General features: G+C 39.4%; 1 protein-coding gene across 2 annotated transcripts in view; it reads left to right on the forward strand.

Annotated features, from left to right (window-relative positions):
• Nucleotides 1-23746, forward strand: part of RIMKLB (ribosomal modification protein rimK like family member B) — a 42812-nt gene that overhangs the window by 5201 nt on the left and 13865 nt on the right. For both annotated transcript variants that reach the window (XM_088531337.1, XM_010227671.2), the window contains one exon: nucleotides 2728-2947. In XM_088531337.1, the coding sequence (XP_088387463.1) occupies nucleotides 2773-2947 (175 nt within the window). In that variant the 5' untranslated portion in view covers nucleotides 2728-2772. The remainder of the gene's footprint in view (nucleotides 1-2727; nucleotides 2948-23746) is intronic.

A 23746-nucleotide genomic window follows, 5' to 3' on the forward strand; every position in this document is an offset into this window, starting at 1 on the left:
TATAAGGAGAGGCTGAAGCTTGACAAGTGGATCCTGTTTTTAGGAACAGAATGTTAGGGTTGAGGGGGATACTTCTCCTGGTGGAAAAAAATGAGTAGTGGATATCAGGTCAAGGGATTGATAGTTAGGATTATTAGTTTCTGCTTTTATCTCTGACAGTGACTTATGCCTTGGTCTGAAGTGAATTTATTTATTTTTGTGTCCAGACTTGAGGATGCTTCCTGCCTGCTTCACGATGAGGTGTGAGCCTTAGTACGTGTAATATCTATAAAATATCTAATGTTTAGAGGGAAGAAGACAAAGTAGTAGGAAGACTAATGTATATCCAAGGTATTTTTCATATGCTTAGTGATTTAGTATGATAGTTGGGGTATCTAGATAGCTCTTCCTGATGATCTATGCTTTAGCTCCTTACAAAAATAAGAGAGGAGGAAAAAGAATGGTTTTCAACTTTCTTCCCTCCCCCCCAGAAAGGAAGTTTTGAAATGGCAGTCAGGGAGAGATGGCATAATCTCTTCAGATACAAGGGAGTGGAGGTGGGGCTATACAGAAAAAGAGATTTAAGAAAAATGCGAGCAGATCCCAGTTGGCAAAAAAAAAAAAAAAGGAAGGGTTAATAGCAACCAGAAATGGAGAAAAGGCTGGAGGAGAGAAAATACTTGTTCCTTTGTACCAATTTTAAAACCGTTACTGAGAGAGGAGGCTGAAGATCTGGAATGGCTTCTGATTGTCAGTCTAAGAAGTCTTACATAAAAATGAGAGAGCTTTATCTACGATATTTTTATGTGTTCAGTGTTCTTTAGCTCTATTTGGTATGTGGAGGACTAATCTTCGTTTTGGGCAGAGCCTGGATTTCAAAGAATGGACAGTAGGTGAGGCTGGTTGGTCGCCCAAATGATTTGTGTAAGTAGCAGATAGATGGGTAAAGTGACCAGAAGCCTTCTGAGCTGTGCTGTGGCAGTGCCCTTTCTGAATAGGATGGCCTGTCACAATTGTTAGCGAAGTATATTGCCCAAGAAAGTTTTCTGTAAACCATCACCTAGAGAAATCCCTTGCTGAGGATATGAAAACCAAAAAGGCTGGTAGGACCTGGAAGTTGTCAACCACTGAAGCCCAACCTTGTCTTTCTGTTGTTTTAAAGGAAAGAAAAGAGCTCTTAGGTACAAAGTGAAGGATATTCTTCACAACTTATTTCCTTCCTTCATTCCCTCACCTATTTCCCCCTCTCCCAGGGAGCAAACACTCCTTATCCTGCATTCCCTAGAGCATCCTGGCTGCTGTCATGAGCTGGTCTGCATCTGTGATTTCTTTTCCACAGCTTATGTTTTCTTTTGACCTGCAATTATGATAATATGAAGATCTGTAGTCCCTGTCATTCTTGTTGCTGCTAATTGCCAAAGCATTAGAAACAAAGTCATGAATTCTGTAGGGTTTGCTTGTTGCCATCAGGGTTCTCAATATCAGGAGTAAAAATTACCATATCTTGTTGATGCTTAATAAATCTTTATGGGTAGCAAAAACTTTATTTTTAATTACAGAAATATGCAGCTTGTTTTTCTGGTGGTAGCAGAACAATTCTTTCACCCCAATACTTACTGTGGACATCTTAATCCAGAACAAATGAAAAAACCTGCAAGAATTCTTCCAAAAGTGAACGAAGTTGTTACAGATCTATGGTCTTACCTGCACTTAGCTTTTCTGCTGACTCCAGGTCCGGTCATTAGGATTGTCGGACAAAACTCTGCTTGAACCTCATGCAGATCCTATTGGTGAAAATAATGATTTCTACCTGTTAATTTTAGGCTCTTAACATAGGTGGCAAACAGCTCTTTTTTTTTTTTTTTTTTTTTTGGTAGTTTTTTCCCTATACTGTGCTGCTTCTCCTTTTTACTTAAGTATAAATGATGAATGTATTTTAGGCTGTTAACATATCTGTAATGGTTTTGCAGCTTTTAAAATATGTTAGAAAACAGTAAAAAATGATCCAAGTTTTCTGTATTCCGAATAAGGGGAATGGTACTTTACTTATGTGCAAAGGTGATTGGAGGTGGGCTAATACTTGTATTCAAATCTTGATTCTACCTCAGGCTATGTGTATTAATGTTGGGTATTCATGTCAATGCTTATGTTCCACTGGCTTTCCATTTATATCTTTTAGATAATACTAAATATCTTCCAAGTAGGTAAGAGTTCATCAGAGCAAATCATTGTCTTAAAATCCTTTCAGGAAAAGTGTTTTTTAATACTTTCTATTTTAATGTCTTCTTCCCCCCCACCCCTTCTTCTTCTGAACTGCTTTTTTAACATAAAGAATTTGACACAACCTGTCTTTGGTAAAAAGAGGGACATCATGTCTGTCATAAGTGTTTTAGCAGTATGTAGGAAGGGTCTGAGCTCTCAGTCAATAGTATACTTCCTAATATGAACCAAAAGGGGATGCCACTATCCATATCAATAGTTTCATCCAGTCATGATTAAATAAGGATCAAAATCTATTTTTGAAGTTCAGTAGGTAGCTACTGATTGTAAATGAATTTGTTCTTGTTAGTTCTGTTATAGGTAGGCACAGATGTTATTCTCCCACATGGGGGTTTTAAGTTGTATCCCCTTGGAAAGGGCAGGCCTGTGTAAACGGGGCAGGACGAAGGGAGTGGAACTCAGGACAATGGGGAATATAAAGATAGGAGCCTTTGCACTCTAACAGTTTTCCTCATCTTCATCATTTAGAAGTTCCATTGAACGGAAAAGTTGAAGGTTGCAAGAAAGTCCAAGATGTGCAGTTCAGTTGCCCCCAGACTGTGGTTCTTAACAGACCGTCGCATCAGAGATGATTACCCTCAGCAGGAGATCCTGAGAGCACTGAAAGCCAAATGCTGTGAAGAGGAGCTGGATTTTCGGGCCTTGGTGATGGATGAAGTGGTGCTGACCATCGAGGATGGAAATCTTGGTAAGGATCAGCTGCGGTTGGGAATTAGCTGGAAGTATGTGTAAAAAGATTATAAAATGGAGCCTTTATACTCTTTGATAATGAATTTATGTGTGACAGGCAGCCATATCTAATCCAGATCACACAGGTGTGCACGGTAGCGTGTTCTTTAGCATTTACTATGATCATAAAATGTAATTAACTATGCCAGTAGAGAGAGGAGGGTTGCTTTAGTTTCTTGATTTCAGGACTACAAGGAATACACATGATCTGAGTTAAGAAATTTCTTAGTTTCATTTTTGCATAGACATTTTTTAAGTTTATGGATCATATTTGAGAGTTTCAGTAGGACTTTTCTTCGTTGTGTTCTGACCCCAAATAGCAAACATATTTGAAATGAACTGAAAAGAATTTTCAGTAGAGAGTACAAATTTGAGCTAGTGGTAACAAATGAAAGAATGCTTCTATACATGTGTCATTCATAACTAAAGCATGCTTCTATACATATGTGTAATTATGTGCATGCTGAAAAGAGAGAAATCTAAAATACAAAGTATATGCATCATAATATTTTGAACTATTACTACAAACTCTTATGCTTTAAACAAAATGATAACAGTTTATTCTGTTTTTCTTTTAGTTCTTTTTTTTCCTATGGTGCTTAGAAATGAAAAGCAAGACGTAAAGGTGTGTTTGAAGTAAAGAGTGAAATAATTATGCAGATACTTTGCTCGTTATAGGAAGAATACTAACACCACTGATGTTAAATTGTTTAACACTTGCTATTATGTCTTTCCAAATTCTTTTTATTTGGACTTATTTGAATTTCTTAAAGAAAGGAGGCAGACGCAGTTGTGTTTTGTGCCTGACTCTTTCTTGCACTTCTCTTCCGCATGTATCACTTAAAAAAAAAAACAACCCAAAACACCTCTGAATATCTTGAAAAGAATAAAATCCCTTCAAGCTGTGTTAGAATAAATCTGTATGGGAAGAGAATATATAAGTACCCTCAGCTCTGAAGAAGTTGCCACACGAGCTTATACCTTGTTCCGTACTGGGAAACCCATGCAGGAAGAATATCTTCAACTGTCTGTATGTTATGGAGGAACTTTGGTCAACATTTGTACCTTTTTACAATATAGTCGTTAATTCTGAAGTGTCTGTGACTTTCATCAGAGACCTGAAACTCTTTAGAAGGATGTTATTTAATTGGGGAAATGTCAAAAATTGAACACTTTTTTTGTCCTGTATGTGCTGTCCAGTGCACAATGAGTTCTGCCAAGGCAACCATCGAGAACTCTATAACCTCCATGGTCCATAACTGTTTTTTCAGCATTTCAGTATTTTACTTTAACCTTTATTTCCTGGTGATTTTTGTTTTCCCTGTCCCCTCTTCGCTGTCTATATTTGGGGAATTAAAAGTGACCAGAATCATTTGTGGGCTTTAGGCACCTAATTTCTACTCTTCTCTGTTTATTGTTTCCCAGTGCTCCATCTGGTAAAAGCAGAAAAGCAAAGATAAAACATTATTTGACTCAGAATATTCACTCTGAGAGATTTGTAGTACAAGAATGGGTTAAAATTAAGAAATTGACTGAGAGAAGAACAGAAAAAAAAATCATAAAGTCTGGACTGTATATTTGTGGAGTGTTTGTTTTGTTTTTTCTCCTTTCCTGGACAAAATTCTTTCTCTTGGAAAGATATAAGGAGTCTTCCTTCTTTTAGTTTTCTTTTTCCCTGTGTTTGCACCCATGTATTGATTTAGACGTCTGTTGAGGACACAGGCAAGATTATTTATCCATGCTTCTTTCTCCTCACTAAAGTACTCGCTCTGCCTAGAAAAAGGTGTCTTGGGACAAAATGGAGGAGGTAACACATTTGATACCTTTACTGTTAGCTGCTGTTGTGGGAGAGTTCCAGAGTGATTAAAACTTTGTACAACAGAGGAGTTTATGCAGCGAATGTGTGCCACTTACGTGAATGCATGTGTGGTCTGCAGTATGCGGTGTGGGCAGCGCATCCTTCCAGCCCGTGTACACACCTATGGTAAAAGCACATTGATGTCAGACCACTGAAGCCTCGAAGCAGAGAGGCATGGACAACTTCTGTCATTTAGACTCTTCCAAATCTGTATAGATCTAAGAATTACATGATGTACCATGCACCTGACATGGCTGAATGGAGAGGGAATAAGCTTATTTTTGTAACGAGTCGGTAGGAGTGGCTCCTTAATGTCTTACTGCTATAGTGCAGTTGGACTGGAGATGTGGCTTGATTCGCAGGCAAGCCAACACTATATGCTCATGGAGGGCCTGCTGATCAGTTTTCTCCCTGAGCTGAAAGTTTGGATTATTCAGCATCCTTAGCACCTGCGCAGCTCCAGTATCACTAGTCACATGATGATTTGTCAGCAGAACCACTCTGATCTGCTGAAGAACTGTATTCAACTTAAAAATCGCAAGTTAGTTTCCTCAACAGAGCATGATTCCAGAAGGAGTTGTAAATGCAAGTTAAAAAAAAATGCAGAATTAAAGGTTTTCCCTTAAATTTAAAAAGAAAGAAAAATGTCTACTTTTAGTGCATAAGCCATAGGCTAAGATAGTTTTAAGCTGTTTTGAAAATAAACTGTTGCTCCATATCTGCTTACCCAGGCCATGCATTCTTGCCTCCTTCTCTGTACACAGATAATAGTCCTCCATAGATCTCTGGGGCAAAAGCTGGATTAAAATCAGCAGAAAGCTGTTGCAAAAAGAGTTAATATTTTTCTGCTGCTTTAGTGGGCTGAACCCCCTGAAATGGTTCTTGAATCAGACATGCACAGTGTTGGCACACTGGAGCAGACAAAAATGCATGTCTGGAAGAAAGTGGAGGCGGCTGTTGCAGTTGATCTTGTTTAAGCTGGCTCCAACTATGGTGCCTATGTAGCCTAAGATTCTTACAGCTACATTCTCGAAGCTAAGCAGTCTGATGGTCAGCTGCTGAAAGGAGCAGCCCCATTCCTGTCATCTTTTTCTGAGCTTGCCTACTTGATATGTATGAGGACTTTGCTGCTTGCTGTGTGTGAGGTCTTTCTGTTCCTTTGGGTTTGCTGCAAATGTTGCTGCAAATCTAATCATTTCAAAAGTTTGATCACATTCCCTGCTTTCTTGATAAGATACCTACTTTACTGCAAATGGATAAAGAACTGCCAAATTGGATCTGGTGTTTGTAGTTGAGTTGAGTTGGCTCTACTGCTGGAAAGCTAACCCCACCCAAATAATTAACTTTTTTTTTTTGTTGTTGGAATAAGCTGCTACACCAACTCATCTTGTGTTCATACAATAAATATATATATAGTCAAAAAGAGTAGGGGAGAATGGGACTCCTCCTTTTACTTTAAAGCGGAGGAGTTTGCTTATGGACATCATACATGATTGTGTCCGTTTTAGGTGTGCACGCATGTTTGGGTGGTAGTGCCTTAGGTACCTATGTAAGATATTTTCAGACATACATCTTAACATGGAGAGTCCTGCTTAAGTACATAATTAAAAAAAAGTCTTGTGTTTTCTGAACTCAGTGGTGTAACAGCCTTGGGAGCCTTATGGGAGATGAGTGTCGCCTTTGGGGAATGAGTATGCTATTTGAGTAAGTGAGAAAGAGAGACAAAGCATAATTGTTTGCTTATCTTCTCTTTCTCAATAGAATTGATTACTTTTTATCTTCTCACCAGCGGAAAGGGCTTAGTAATGACCATCACACCAGAATACTGTGCCCTGCCTAACAGAGAAACAGAGTTCAAGTTTTTACTGGTGAGAGATTCTCTCAGGGGAATTTTCCTTCAGTAGTTTTTATTAGTATTCATTATTTCTAAGAATGTCTTCCATAAGATTTTTTTGTTTTCTAACTAGCAGAATTTTGAGATAGCTGAACTGGGGACTTTCTACTTACTATGTTGTAAGTTTTTAGTTTTTCCATATTTCTAATGCTGTTCAGGGAAGGAAATTAATTTTGAGCAAGGTTGCTTTCTGGAACTTTTAATGTTTAGAGGTGCTAGACTGAGTGAGATTGGAATGTCCTAAAACATAACACAGAAGTGTGCCTTTTTTTTTTTTTTTTTTTTTCCCTCTCCCACTACTTCCTTGGCTTTTGAGTTAGGAATGTAAAAGCAAGTGTTTGACCTAAGTGAGAAATAAAAAAGGAAGCAATAATAATTACACACATCTGTGTTTTAGCAGTAATACTTTGTGCATGATGGGCTTTTTTTTTTTTTTTCTCCCCCGCTTGTCAGGTGGATGACATCTGTGAACTAATCACTTGTCTTTATTCTGTTTTGCAAAGGAGATATTTAGAATTTTCTTTCATTTTATACTTGGTAAAAGTTACTGGTATAAACTTCTGGGGTTTTTGTGTGGGCCTGTCGTCTGCAACACTAGTTGACTATTTAGCTTAAGCTCCGAACTGTCTCTCTGATCTTCAGAAAAACTTGATTTTGTTTCATGTGATTTATCCATAATTTGTAAGCTGGTCTGAACTAGTAAGGAGTAGATGTGGCCCTTTCTCAGTCTGGGTCATATGGGATTGGGAACAAGAATGGAGAAATTGTCATATTTTGAAGATTTCTGTATAGCGAGCTAAGGAAAAAAGAGTGAAGTTGGACTGTTTCAGCTTTTTCCCTGGCACTTGCTAGTCCAGTAGGGTACCGTATTGTGAGAGCTTTTCCTGCAGTGTGCAGCAAATTGTTCTGGGCGTGATAGTACCTTGCCCAGCATTGCAGAGCTGGCTTGTTCTGTACTGCTCAGGAAAGTAGCAGAAGCCATTACTTCCTCTGCAGGGTTGGGAAATTGTAACTCAATAGTAAGAGCTAGAAAAGGAATTGCAGTGTGTGCAAATGATTAGCAAGTGATTAGATACGAAGTGAATTGGGTGTTCAAAGTGTTTGGTGGTCAAACTGCTGGGCTCCGAACCCCTCAAAATCACTGAGACAAACAAAAGCCCAAGTTAGTCTGGAATAACATCTTGCTCTTTGCTGTTAAGACTGTGTGTTTCTGCTTTGTTTTTATCTATGCTCCAAGATCTGTCATCAGAATTCTACTACCGGAGTAGTACTTCTTATTTTTATTTTGCAAGTGCAAGTAATTACTGGCTTAAGTCTGACAGATTAAGTGTACTTATTCACTTACAACTAGTAAATGGAGTTTGTCTCATTACCTTTGATGCTTTCCATTGTGACAATCTATACCTTGCCAGTATGATTTGTGTTAAATCTTACTACGCCATAAACATTGTTAGTAGGAGAATAGGGAACATAGAGAGGTGGAATGGTACTTGTATTTAGAAATACATGGCTAATTGTCCCAACATTAGGATACCTCAGACAAATGTCCTTTTTAAGAACTAGTGGTTTGAATGAGAAACAGCGTTTTGAAGATCTCCTTTACTGTCTTAGAAAAGTACTTTACTACCATTGCATTTCAGAAGTAGCCACATGTATTGGGAAGAGCTGCTGTTTTCTTATGCATGTATGAAGAACAGTTTTATTCCCTGTCCGTCTGGGTGTCCTTGTGCTTTTCTTCCTTATCTTCAGGAATTTCTGGTCTTAAGTGACCTCTTGTTAAGATAATGTTCATCATCTTAAGCTGATGTTGACAAATGAAGGCTAAAAATGAATTTGATTTTCTGAAAGTTGTTCAGTGTTTTGGGTAAAAGTCAGTGTACTGTCAGTGGTAGGTTTGGGTTCAGTCCAATACACAACCTTTATACCGCAGAGATATAGGAATGTTTCTTAGGACTGTTTTATTTTAGTCATTTTGGATGGATATGTGAACGACAGTGTTTTCATTTGCACGTGCTATAGAACACTCAGGAGAACTAGTCTTGTGTGGTACGTCATCTTGAACGTATGTGCCTGTCATATCTAAAAATGCTAGAGAATTTTGCCACATTTGGAATTATTGTGAAGATTCTAAGAAACAACCACCTGGGGGAAGAATAGCGTCAAAAAAAGGACAAAAGTAGTATTAGAGGTGTTTCTACATCACAGCTGAAATTTAGCCTGTTTCATGAGATGTTTTTCAGCAACAGTATTAGCTGAAGTGTCTGTCTCTTTTTTTCAGCAATCTCTGTTCCTGTGTGCATGCTAAGCAAGATCTAGGAACTGGTCTAGTTTTAAGTCAGATCATCCTCCCTCTGATGTCGGATGTTTTTTAAAGATGACTGAGTTCTTCAAGTTGAATCACAATTGCACAAACAGTAGCGTGCCACAGAAGCTTCAGTTAAAGGGGAGAGTATGCAATTGAGGTTGAGGGATTAGGAGATACTACAATTTGCTATTGGTCTGAAAGACTCCATCTCACAAAAGTGCCAATTGTGGTAGACTTCCTAGATTTGGGATTAGGAATCTACGCTCTTATCTGTTCTTCAAGCAATGGCAGTAGCTTAGGTTTCTTTCTACTTTTATGTCAAATTGTCTTCTGCTTTTCAATGAGTGACATTGCCCCTTACTGGTTGTGGCTGTGACAGAGAGCATGGTACTGCACAGTTTTGTGGTGTTGGAATAGATCAACAATATGCAGACTTGCGTTTCTTAACTGGTCTGCCTGTAGCTTAAACACTATCTATAAAATGTAGTGAAACTACCCGTTTACGTCCGAGATCTGAATATTAGATATGATCACTTTAACCAAAAGTTTTAAAAAATGTTGTTAAATTAACAATTCAAGAACTATTTTCCATTGTGGCCTATTGCCCTTAATTACACATTTTTTTTCTTTCCGGAATTACACTTTTTATATCTGCCCACTACTGCAGGAAAAGACTAGAGTGAATAGTAGAACCAGAAATAAAAGGTGTCACTAGTGAAACTATCACTCTTATTTTTTACTTCTTTTTTTGTTGTAATGTAAACAGTGCTTACAAAGTGGTCACACAAATGTGTGATGTGGAAACGTTACTCATTTGGTGCTTAAAAGAATGATGGCCTTTCATATTTTGTTAGTTTTTTTCAAACAAATGATCCCAGCACAGTTTTAATATTTTATAAAGTGACAATGCCAAATATTAAGATGAAACATGGATTTATATACTGCTTCAGTACAAAAGATTCCAAGCTACCAATAGTAGGTATGTGACTGGATAGTAGATAAATAACTCTCAGAGACTGAGGTCATAGATGTTTTCAGCTGTATAGCTATCAGGTTCAGTAGTTGCCACATAATTTTCATCTGAAGATTTGAATGCTTTTTGGAAACATTGATTAAAGTCTTCTCAGATTCTTACAATGCAAGTGCTGTGGTTTGCCATATTTACCAAAGCAGAGAAGATATATGGGTAACCAACAGACCAATCAAGCAGAAGGCTTGATTTATTTCTGTGACTTGATTGCTACCAGCTCTCTTGCTTCTATATGCTAAGATCAGTGTTTCTATTTCAAGATACAGTTTTAATGTGTTGTCATCTGAATGATTGATCTGGCTTTTGAAACTGCTGGCATAGTGTCATTATGTTTACTTCCCGTGAAACTGTGGGTATTTACTTAGAAGTTTAATTTCAAATATCCAGGATGGTAAAATGAAGAAATATCCGAATTTGTAGGGCCTTTTCCTCTGCTTTTTAGTAAGAAAAGCACATTTCTCCCTTTTTCTCTTATGTCTGAAACAGAAGTTTTGTTTGTTGGTCAGGGAGGTGGCACTCATAAAGCAGGTACTTTGCTTGATGTGAATCAAAACAAAATGTTGTTAATGGTTCTGTACTTAGTGATACACTTTGTCTTGTGGCGTGTTGTCTGAGATATTCTTGTGACATTGCAGTTGGGTCTGTTATCACCACCGATCTTAAGATTAAAATCGTCTGAAACTTCCTATTATAGTTACAGTGTTTTGTTGCTTATAATCCTTCCCTTCCTCCCCCTTTTATGCTGGGGTGTCATGTGGGGAGAGTTTTGGAAGCTTTCAGCAAAATGTTGCCGTTGAAGGAGAGTGTTTCATTTCAAGGGGAAAATTGCTAAACTTTCCTGAAACTGTAAGGATACCCCAAATGATTACTTTTTAAAAAGAGTATGTTAGGCATCCTTGAGAGGCTTGTCAAAGCTTTGCATCCAAAACTTCTGAAATGTACGCCTGCCCTATGCGGAAAAGGATTTCCTGTGGATGTGCCGTTGTCTGCTATGGGATGGGCTACTATTTGGTCTAAGTCTTACATTCTTTGTACTTCCTTCCACTGACACACAAACCCTAGGAAAGAGTAAATTGCTCCGTTTAAATGTGGAGGAAACGAGGAGTGAAATTCTTCAGAGATTCGGGGGATGAAGAAGAGATTGGAGACTCTGGTGTCAGTGGGGGAAGAATCTGGTGGTGTGAAGGCAGGGTCCTTTGCAAACATACTGGGACAAGAAATGGGGTAGCAGGAAATGGTTGCAGTGAGTCTGGATAAGGAATTGCCTCTCCCCTTCCCTCAAGATGTAAACTGGAGCTGGAAACAAGTGGAAACGTGTTTTGCATTGAAACTTCTTCAGGAAGAGATGCAAACAGGAAAAAAAAAAGAAACCTCAAAGGAAAAGCAATTTGTAAGGCAGGAAACTGAATGGTTAGGGTGTTATTCCAAATTTTAGGGGGAAAAAACAAACAAACAAATAAACACACCCCAATACAGACAGTGGAAGAAAGCTGAAACTTGGAAATGAACCGGATAGGTAAGGAGAATAGAATGAAGGTGGGAGGGATAAGAAATGGAAGCATGGGGATTGTGTTTGATAGGGGAGGGGAGTTGAGATTGATCCTATGACGTTGCATAGAGAGTAAGAAACTTGAGCAAAGTAAGATACATGAAGTAATAACATTTCTTCCAAAGCCTGGAATAGAATCCAGATTTCCAGAGCTTTTCTCTCCAGTAGGGAAACATTCCTGTGCAAGTGGATTTCACTGGTATTTACTGACAGAAGAGCATCCCCTTCACTTTCGGTGCTGGCCCACATAGAGGCTGTAGTGTTTTGACCCTTCGCTTTCTCTGCATAAGTTTCAAAGGTCTGCGTGATAAGTTCAAACGTTACAAGCCTAATGCGCTGTTCTAACGCAGTGGAATGCATGCTATTAAATGCTACGTGCTGAAGTCAGGTTTTCATTAGCTGCCAGTATAAACTATTAGAATAGCAACATTAAATCGACAATTAGTTATTAAATCAATTACTATATTGTAAATTATAATTATTCTATTATAAATATTATTAAATCAATTGTTAAATCAATTTTTTGTTATCTATTTTTTTCTATAGCCTCTTGTACAGGTCTGGTCTGGGAATGAAACTTGTTACATAGCTAAAGAAAAGGCCGTTTGTAGGATCCCTTTGTGGTAGTTGTAGTATCCCTGATTACAGGCATTGGTGGTGACTGAAACAGACCATTGGTAGAGAAGAAGGGCTAGTTTGGTAATTTGGACCGGACTATTCTTATATTGCCTTTAAAGATATGTTCTTCCATTTTTTAAGTGCTTAAAGTTTGGATTCGAGGAGCAACTTTATGAAATGCTGAATACTTATATTGATAAGTAACATCAGTTTGAACCATGTTGGAAATTGATAAATCAGTCTCACATTTGGCATCCAGACTTCCTTTTAATATTGAGTTTTTCCTTTCCATATGGGAAATCAGTATAATGCCCACTGATTGCATAGGGTGTCATGAAAATATACTAGGGATGTGGAATACTCAAATGCTATTTAAAAACACAACAGAGAAATCTCCTGCAGAAATTAATAGTTCTGCGGATTTCAGTACACCAGTAATCCATGGACTACACACTTTAAAAATATAATGAATGCAGTGCTGAATAGGTGCTTGTTGAATGAGTGCTGTACCTCCTGTGCACTGCATTGGTTAAGTCCTGTAGGGTGAAAAATACTGTTAATGTAGTTGAAGGTAGTATATGGATGGGTTGGCAAATAAATGCTCAAATCATATCCTTGGCACCTTTTCTAACATTCATGAATACTGTATACACGCATGTATTTTGTGAATGTATGCGCAGTCCCATAGGGATGACCTTGAAATGTTTCCATGTGCTTGATATAGCAACACTGTCTACTACAGTCCCTTCATGGGAAAATGTAAATGTGGGGAAAATAGTAGTGATACAATGACAATCTATTATTTGGATCCTTGGATATATTTATATTCAAGATACAAGTGAACCGTGCACTGAAACTGAGGAGTTTTCATACATTGAAATATTTGGATAGGTTGTGCTTGTACCTTGTTCTCCCTCATACTTATTATATGAATCTGTAAGCTGGAATGTCCCCATTGTTACTGTAATTCTCATCTGCTTTGGGAAATGGTGTTGTATTTGTGTTTGTTTGTTTGTTTGGGCTGTTTGTCAGTGCTGTTTTCAGTGCTTATCTTTTTTAATGAGATGCCTTGCAGGCATTTTTCATAGTTGAGAACATCCTCAGATTAGGTATATGTTATATATTTTATATATATATCTTTAATTTGTGTATCAACAGGAATTATTAGACCTTTTGTGATGATGAATGGACCCACAGATTGGGCTACACTCTTTGATACTGTCCTTTCGAGATAAGGATTGACTGCGCATATATATATATGTATATACATTTTTTTTTCTTAAAATTGATTTGAGTTTCACTGTGATCAGGGATAGGGTGTTTTTTTTTTTTGCATTTTGTTGTTTTTTTCCCATTTTTCTCTTCAACTCTGAAACCTCAGTAGACACTTTCCACTTCAGCTAGGTCAGTTTGCTGAGTACGTATGTAGTTGTGTTCTGAACACAAGGATGAAAACCCCACAGCCTCTCTGGGCAACCTGTTCCAGTGTTTGATTATCCTCGGGTTGTCAGGAAAAAAAGTCCTGATACATAGTCGCAAGTGTGTTCGCAAGTTGCATCTATTGCCCCCTTTCGTTTTCCTGATCCACATCTCTCCACCCCTACACACACTGATTTTAGGTAGTGGAGGACTGGAGTTGGATTTACAATCCATTCCCCCTCAAATTTTGTTGAGTGGCAGCCCTGTCCTCCAGTGTATCAGTGACTTTCATCATTTTAGAGTAATTCACAACCTCGCAAATGGTATATTTCTTCCTGTTGTTCAGGCTGTTAATGAGGACATGGCACAGTATCAACCCTGATTATTAACCTATGTGGAGCACTATCAGCAATACAAAATCCAACTGGCAGCCAGTTACTAAGAATAATCCTAGAGGATAAGCGTGGTATTTGCCTTGTCATCCCTTGATTGTCATGGCTCTTCTAAGATGACAGAGACACAATCTTGTAGTGTTGTCAGGCAGCTCCATCAGCACCCTTGGATACATCCCATTTAGTCCCAAGGATTTGTGTAAGTCCAGTTCGCTCCAGTGTTCTCTAACCTGGTCTTTCTGTACTACCCTCTCTGGGTAGTAGCCCACTCTCCCAGACTGCGGGCAGGGTTCAGGACCAAATGCAGACACAGACCTTACCAGTAGAGAACAAGGCAAAGATGAATAACTGAACTCTTTGCCCTTTCTGCGGCTTTTGGAACTAGGTCTCCTGCCCAGCTGAGCAGCAGACTTGAGTTTTCTTCAGTCTTTCTTTTGGTCCCTTTCTAACTGTTGAAATTCTTCTGTTCCCCTTCACATCCCCCACTAATTTCAATTCCATCTGACCTCTGACTTTCTTAGTACTATACCTAAATGCTTCATGGTGCCCTAGTTTTACCCTTGGTTAGTTTGTTCCTGCCACTGTCTACTCTATCCTTCTTTTTACATTTTAATCTCAATCTGGAATTGCCTTTTCAGACAAGCCACAGGATCCCTCCAGACATTTCCCCAAACAAGCAGTAATCTGCTCTCCTGATGTCCAGGGCTATAACCTGCTATTAGTTTCACTTGTGCCTCCCAGCTGAAGCTGCCATTAACCTTAACAATTTTGACCAGTTCTTCCCGATTTGTGAGCAGTGGGTCAAGCAGAGCAGCCCCCCTACTCAGCTTTTCAGTCAAGTGATTGTCCTCAGCGTGTTTTTTTTTTTTTTTTTTTTTTTTTTGTCGTTTCTCTCCAGAAATCATTTGCATTGTCTGTGCTATGCTAGATGTTGCAATGGTTAAAGATCCCCATTGTGTGTTATGAGATGCTGCAATTATGAGGCCTCTTTCATTTCTTTAAGGAAGGCTTCATCTGTCTCTTCTACTTCATTAGAGAGTCAGTAGATGTCCATGATAGCGTTACCCATTTTGGCCACTTCTCTGATCCAGGCCTGTAAGCTCTTGACTAGTTCATTAACTATTCCAAAGCAAAATCACACGTATGTGATCTGCTCCTTTATGGGGAGCCTAAATACTACTCCCCTCACAGTCTGTTTTTCTGAAAGGGCCTTTATCCATTCCCCGCAGCATTCCAGACGTGCAAGCCATGCAACATGTTTCTGTGTTTCCCAGTGAAATCATAAGACTCTTGATTGCAGGTGTTCTCCCACTTCCTTCCCAGTCATGGTGTCTCCAGAATGTTCTTTCAGTGCTCTTTGCTCACCACTTCTAATCAAAATGGTTGCCACGAACCTAGTTTAAAGCCCTCCTTGCTAGCTTAGCATACCTAGATGCTCTTTCCCTACTTGTTTCTTCTCAGCAGTCCCCATTCTTCAAACAGCATCCTGTGATGATAAAATCCAAAGCCTCGCCTGTGGCACCAATTGTGCAACCAACTGTTGGCCAACAGGACACTCGTGCTCCTGCCAAACCTTTATCCTTCACTGAGGGGATCAAGGAATATGACCCCTCAGCTTCCCTACGCTCCCTAAAGTCCTACAGTAGCTTTAGATATGTTCTGATTCTCCCTGTCATTGGTGCGCACCTGAATATGCAACAACGTCTAATAGCTCAAGGTTGGACTTACCTCAGGAGTATCTTTGTAATATCACACATCAAAACCCCTTAGTTTGCAAACAGCAAACCTTGTGAGATCGGAAGTTTGATTTGCAGAAAGATGTAACTTTTCATCTGCTGTTCTCTCTTGGTGCTATTGTGTGAATAGGACTCAGCTGACTTTGTGACTGTTCCTAAGGAGTTTATTTTTCTTCATATTTTACTGAGAGGTGCTGTTAGATCTGCTGATAGCCTTCTGTAAGTCAGGCTGTCTTCTTCAGGTGTGATATGATTGCACATGCAAATAAGATTGTTGCAGGATTTGGTAGAGCAATCACTACTTCCGTGAAGGATTTGGAGACTGGTCTCCAGAGAGTTGTCAATGAGTAGAGAATATGGGTTAGTCACAGTGTAAATATGAGTTTAAAAAATAGAAATTACTTATGGTGACTGGAGGTTTCTGAGATATGCGTGCTCATATCCTGCTTCCTTTTGTTTTCTCTTAGTCTTCTCAGGATCATTCTGGCCTAAGAACTGGTTCTTTGTGCACTCCCCCTTACATTCTTTGGACTAAAGGTGAGGCAGGATTTTGAAAGTGCATGCATTTGTGGATGCATTGAGGTTAATAAGTTATGTGGCTTCAAATCATAAGGATGCCATACATAGAAATTGCATGTTTTAATGCTTGTTACTGTTTATTATGCTAGAATGAGCCTGGCAACTGGGCGTTTATAACAATTTCACAATTTCTTATCTAGCAGCCTGGGAGCCACAGCGAGAATGTGCTCCCTGCCTAGGAGAAGAGAGAAAGAGTGACACTGGAGAAAGAGATACCTGTCTGACGGGCATGTACCTACAAAATTGGAAGCTCAGCTAGGGTAGTGACCATAGATCTGTACATATAGGTGAATAAAATCCCAGCACAGAGAATTCTGTGGTCTCAGAACGCACTATCACACACAACAATTTAAACAGTTCATGATCCTGCCTGCTCAATTGTGCTGACACCTGGTTGCATCTGATTCTATTGTGAGCTGATTCAGCTTGCAGTACTTGCAGAAATATAGTCCAACGAAAGAACAAGCAGAATTCTGCTGCTGCTCCCTTACTCACCAGGGAGTTGCATGAGCGCTACTACGAGTGTTAGGGAATGGCACTGCCAGGAAGGAGTAGGACTATGTGGGGTTGGAGAGTAGAATGGCCACAGCAGCAGTATAGATTAACTTAACTTGTTTAGAACTATCGCATTAAGTTTAGTCTAGCATCATTTCACCTGGGAGTGGTTTTGTCCAGCATCATTTCACATGGGAATTCTCAGAAGGTGCTTATTTCTCTCGATTTCTGGCTTGGGTTTTCCAAGGTGCATTATGTGAAATTGAACCCTTATTCTAACAGTTCATCATTTTAAGTTTGGAGGCAGAATGTAGGAGTGAATGTAAATTACAATTCCCTTGCTGGGAATGGATCAAGAGCAGCATTTTCTAATGGGATTTTGGTGACCATGACTTTTTTGGTGACTGAGTTAAATGAGTTAAAGAAAATTTTTATAGCTAATGCTTGTTAAAAGCTTCAGTTCGCATCTCTGCAACTGCTTTGTCATCAGATGAGATGATCAGATGTGCCTCAGAACAGATTAAGGGAAACGGGCAGACAAAGCGCAGACAAAATGCAGATGACAATACAGATGGTAATTTGTAGGAATTTCTAAACTCAGGACTGCACTTCAGAGGATGCTGGTAAACTTGAATAAGTTTTCTTCAAGGGTCAAAACAAAGTGACTGTGGAGGTTGTCTCTGGTACTTACTTTAATTTGCTGTCTGTGAATAGAATACTACCGCTACATTGTTTTGTTTATTTTTTTACTTATCTGTTTGGAAGGACTGTATGCCTGTGTAATTCCTTGTACTCTTAAAAGAAGATAGTTAGGGATTGTGTGGAGGACAATTCTGGACTATCCTAAGCAAATGTCTTAATTAGCTAACATTTGGCATTAGCTGGAAGCTCCTGTGTCCAAAACAGGTGACAAACAGTGCCGTGGGGTTATAGTTATGTTTTCATTACAGCAGTGACATGGAGGTTGTGCAGCTACAGCAGTGTAGTTTTAATGCTGTAAACTGAGAAGAGGGAACAACCCCATTGTGCTTATAAGGGTGGGAATAATGGAAGTCTTCCTTCTCTGGCTTTCCTTGGGATCTGTTCTTACATTGCGTCTTGTCAAAATTAAGAAAATTTAGTTAATATCTTTTGGTCTAGAACATTTTTCCTTTTCTATTGGTCCAGGAAAATACCGTATTCATCAAAAGGACTCAAGCTGCTATTTAGCACATAGCTAAGTAAGCTAACTACTTTTCTGCCACACCAAAAAATAAGTGAGATAGAGAATCTGGAACGAGAAAAGTTGATGTGTCTCTGTAAGCTGTAGGGTCAGTCTTTACCCCTTCCCCCCGCCTTCCCCTCTAAAATATCTATTACATTTCTATCTTAAAGAAGCCTATGTTTGTCTCCAAAACAAATGCCTGCACTTCACTAATTTAATGCAAGCTCATTTAATTTGTCCTTATACCAAAGGGACAAGTCAAAACAGTAAGATAGGGAACCTCTCCATTTCCCAAAATGCAGGGGAATGAAATATGTTAAGGAATGTTTGGGAAGGCAGTAGTTGAATATTATTTATTGGAAGTTTCTAACAATGTAGAAATGCTTTTAGATGTTTTTCTGATATGGGAGATGGGTATGAAGGATAAATGTCTCTGTTAGAAATGGGGAAGTCCCATAGGAAGCTTCCATGCAACAATTTGCTCAAGTAATATAAAGATGAAAGAAGAGTTTTGGATGGTAGAGATACATTGTCTAAGTTATGCATTTTATATGTTATTTAGGAGATTTTTAGCACTGCAGAGTTTTGGATTCATTTAATTGGAGGAAAAAAAAACCTCTTCAGGTGTAATCTTTTTTTCCATATCCTGCTTAAAATTAATAGAAATTAGACATTTGGTAAGATAACACATATATAGTCTCTGCTCTTTTTCTATAGCATTTATAGTATTCAAGACCTGCATGTTAGGATGGAACTAATTAAGGTTTTGGCTTTCCCAGTATTCATTATTTTTAAGGCTTTCTGGGTTGATGGGTTCTGGATAGATGGTATGAAAGGACAGAGATCTGGCACAAATGGGGTTTCTGTCAGTTCAGCATGTTTTTGTAGCTTCAGAACATGCCTTCTAGACCCAGGAGTGTTCTGAGATACCTCTTAGGGAAAGCCATTGTGTGTGTGTGTTTTTTTTTTTTAAAGTTATATTAGATACTGGAGATCTCCCCTACAGCCATGTGGAAACCAAGCAATCGTGGCTGGATTATAGTACAGAAGTGTGTCTTTGATTCCTTACAAAGCACACACTGTGTTGAGCAGTTGTTTTAGAGAGTGGTTTTTATCAAAAGTCTCTCTGGCACCTGGCTTCTAAAAGAGGGGAGTACTTATTTCCTTCTCTTCTTCCCTTCCTTATCTTCATTTCCAGCTATATGATCCTTTCTCCCATGCTCGGGTTATCCATTGCTCTTCTAATTATAAATCATTGAAAGTTGTGGTTCCCCCCCACCCCGGGTCAGTTTTCTGCCATTCTGTCAGTTTTCTGCCGTGAGTTGAACTGGCCACGGTGCAATCAGGTGAGTGCCAAAAAGGGCTCAAAATGCAAGCAATAGGGAACAGGAATGTTTTCCTTTGATGACAGGAAAGCTGTTTATTATTTCTAGCCCCTTTGAGAAACCATGCCCTACAGCTGCTGTTTGCAGGAAGCTGAGCTACTGCTCTCAAGGCAAGCATGTTCCTCCAGGTTTTTGACTTGCTTTAGCTCTGCGATTAGAAAGCCACTTTAACTCACTGCTGCAGGGGGACAACCCTGTGTTGGCTGGGTTAAATCTCTGCAGCGTTTGGACAGGTGATGGGAACACATTGCTGATAGTGTGGACAAAGACAAGACTCTGCCTGTCTGTGGCAGCTCTGGCTTGGATTATCTCAAGCTCATTATGAAACCTATTTTGGGGGGTCTTTACATTACAAGAAAAGCATCTGGCATGTAATTGCTAGAAATACGTTTTTAAAGGCACAAAGAATGAGGACTGGATAAGTAAATTCTGTCTTATGAAGACTGAGCTTCTTTCAATTAGGAGAATTGTTTTCTTCATTAAGGGGGTTTGGAAAATCTGGTAGACAATGAGAAATATAGCAATCGTTAGTTCAGTGAGCATATAGCATGCACACACACACACACCCACACCCACAGAGGCATATATAGGTGTAAGAATTTGGGGATCTTTTTGTAGCATTCAAAGTCAAAAACAGTTTGTGTGCACTCAAAGCTCTGACTTCTCTGACCTAACAGTTTAAAGTCTTGATCAACAGCTACATTCAATTTATTTGAAGAAATAATTTCAATAAATTCATATTTAATTCTACGATTTTTTTCTTATGAACTTAGTAAAATACAGAAAATATTTTAAATTCTGTTAACTTTGCCCAGGAGCAAATTATAAAAACAATTGTGATATGAATTTAAAATCTCATGAGAAAAAATAGGAACTGGCTTTACAAAAAGGTTGAAATTTCATCTTTTCCAACACTGCTGTGGTCCTATGTTTTGCTATTATTATTAATTTAGTTATTGTTGGTGTAAAAGTCCTTTATCATGTGTTATATATGCTTAATAACTCTTAAGATTTTTACATTATTTCAGAGCAGTTCTCATGCTTATATAGCTACCAAAGAATGAATGCTTTGGGCATAATAGTGGTCTAGAAATAGCTTGTATTGATGCTATTTATTTAAAGCATGTTTTCATAAGTCTGTTTTCATAAAGCATGTTTTCTAAGTCCATTTGCTTTGCATTTGTGCTTGACTCTCAAGAAATACTTTTAGTTTGAGATTATGTGCAATCTATGTATTGTGTTTAAAATCGTAGCATAGAAACACAGATTTGGCTATAATCTGTCTTGTCTAGGATTGATTTTATTTGGTATATATGGGGACATGCAATTCCCTTCCCCTCCTTGCATTTGAAAAGAGCCTCTTGCCCAGAAATGTCCACAGTCACCCTACGAGTCTTTCTTCTTCCCAAGATTTTCACTTATCTCAGTAGCCTGTGTGTTTCTTTGAATGCTTCTGTGTGTTGATTTCTAGAGAAGGGAATGCATAAGAGGTTCTCAAATCAAGGAAAGGGAAATAAAAAATAACTGGTTTTATTCATGTGCCTGCTGGTTTTATTCTGTTTGGAGCTGTAATAGTGGCCTTCTGTCAAAGTTTTCACAGTATGTAAATCAAGTAACTTAAAAATAGAAAGTGAACTCTGTTTCTCTGATTCAGAAGACTGGTGTAGGTAGGGTTCCAGGGAAATGTTTTGTCTCTTTACTGCCCATAATTTTCTGAGCTGTAGAAGTGCACCTTAACGCAAAAGATTTTATTTTGTTATTTCATGTGGAGAGGGCAAAAGAGGCTGTCATAAACTGATAGGGTAAAATTACATTATTTCTTATATGCGGAAAATCTCGCTGTCAAGAACCGAATGTCCAAAAAGGAGACAGAGGAGTCCTAAAACTTTATTTGAATAAAGGGAGAGTCCACCGGGCATATCTCTGTGGGGTCTCTCAAATTGCTGGGGGACGCAGCCCCTCTTTTATCCTAATTTCCCGACCGAGGGACGCCCTCTCCTTTTCCCCATTGGCCAAGGTACTCAGAAGTTACAGCCTTCCCGGCCCGCCTACACCGAACTCCTGCCTCCTGCCATCTGTTTTCAGCTAAGGTCACCTGACTCCTTTGTCCCCCTTCCTGAAGAATGTGAGGGAATTCCCTTATTTCCCTTATTTGTAAAGGCCCCCCAACTCTTGGCATCTGGTCTTTTGTGCCACTCGCTCATGGCTCTGCTCAGTCTCCCCCATCCCTTTGTCCTGCTCTTCAGCCAAACTGTGGGGGAATACCCTTATTGGTAAATACACAAACTTGTGTATTCCACTCAATCTCTCCTCTTTTTTTTTTTTTTTTTGACAATATTTGTTTTTACAAACCTCTACACCCATCTCTAGAAGCATAGTGGACTCTGCATAGGTTATTAACTAACAACCTGCGTTTGATAGGTCTAGTACCCATGAGTAGTCTTCATATCCCCCTGGACTCCCACAGACCCAACAACCCAGCATTTATTCTCCAGACCCACTCCCAGTCAGCAGTACAGATCTATGGAGAGTTAGCCAGGGCTTTCCATTCTCTTCCTTCAACTGAGAAGTCCAGATTTCTGGAGTCTTGGAAATCTTAACTCTGGTGTGATGAGTCCATCCATGCTCAGCTGTCTTGATTGATGGTTAGTAACACCTGATAAGGTCCATGCTGCTTTGCTAGCAGTGGTGCTTCTTTCCATATTTTGACCAAGACCTAATCCCCTGGTTGGATATCATGGACTGCACAATCCAAGGGGAGAGTCTGTGCAAGCTGGGCTTCCTGTTGGAGAGACTTCACAAGAGGAAGTGTTCTGGCCACGTATTGCTTTAAATATATATCACTTATCTCCACCTCCCTGCCCCGTTGGGTGTTAGTAGGATAGGGAATCCCAAACATTATTTCAAAGGGAGCACAGCTGAATGTCTCCCCTTGGTTTTGCTCTTGTTCTTGCTCAAGCTAATGATAGAAGTCGTGTCCACAGCATCTTAAGTTTCTGACACCAATTTGAAAAGATGCTTTTTAATGTTCCCATTCACCCTTTCCACTCTTCCAGAACTCTGAGGATGCCAAGGGATATGCAAGTCCCGTTGAATCCCCAGGGCAGTCATGACACCTTGAAGGACCTTTCCTGTAAAATGAGTACCTCTGTCTGAATCTTATCACCTCTTCCAACCCATATCCTGGAATTATTTGTTCTAAGAACACCTTAATTATAGATCCAGTTGTTGCCGAGACAGTTGGAATTGCCTTGGGACATCCTGTCAACTGACATACTGTTACCAGAAGATACTTAAGCCTGCCTATACGGGGCATCTCAGTAAAGTCTACTTGGCATCGTTGGAATGGGCATACAGCCCAGGGTTGTCCTCCCCTTGCAACTTCTCTTGCGGCTTTACCATTGGGCTTAGCACACATCAGACACTTTGCACAAGGTTACAGTATTGCTAACTTCTTTATCATCCCCCACAATATCAATTGACATTCCCAATCTAGCCATCAACTCCAACTCCTCAGCAGATTGCAATCACAATTTAGGACAAAAATAAAATCATGCATCTCAAATTTATTATCCACATCCACTACTAGGGCAGGATAAGATGCACTTGCTTGTCTTTTCCACTTACCCCTTTGATAACCAAGGAGCCTTTTGACAATTGCCCTCCTTTTTGCATAAAGTTCAAAGTGGATTGAGAGGCCCCTGTGTCCATCCAGAAACATAATTCCTCTTGGTCTGGAACCACCCTACATGTTATCAAGGGCTCCTGCATAGTGGGTCCCTGCTATAATGGAAGCCCCCCACCCCACCCCTAACAATCCATTTAAAACCCAGTCAGTGAATTTCCTTTTCCTGAGGATCTACTGGCCTCTGTGGGCATTCCCTCCCCCAGTGTCCTTCCTCTCTCCAGAGGGCAGGCTAAACTGCATTTTGGCCTGCCTGTGTGTGCTCGTCCTCCCATAATTGACAAGCTTTTTGCAAGATTATCCTCTTTCCCTGTGATCCAGAAAGGATTCCTAAAAGAAAATCCCAATCCTTCCAAGTGTAATCTGCATTTCTTAGATATTCATCCATCTTTTCCCCCACCCCTATAGGATCATATAAATAAGTTCTTTAATCACCTTATATCTTGTGTGATCAGGGGCACAAGCACAACCACAAATCCAAACTGCACCCCCACCCCATCCTGGCCTCGCAGTGGAATCTGGTACAGAGGCATTTGGCTTTGGGGGCTTTGGCACCTTGTACTACTGGCTTCCTTTTCTTGTTTAGAAAGGGACAAAATGTCCCATTCC

The sequence above is a fragment of the Tinamus guttatus genome, unplaced genomic scaffold, assembly GCF_059628265.1.
Source record: "Tinamus guttatus ecotype Peru unplaced genomic scaffold, ASM5962826v1 Tinamus_guttatus_pri_ptg000408l, whole genome shotgun sequence".
Taxonomy (NCBI): Eukaryota; Metazoa; Chordata; class Aves; order Tinamiformes; family Tinamidae; genus Tinamus; species Tinamus guttatus.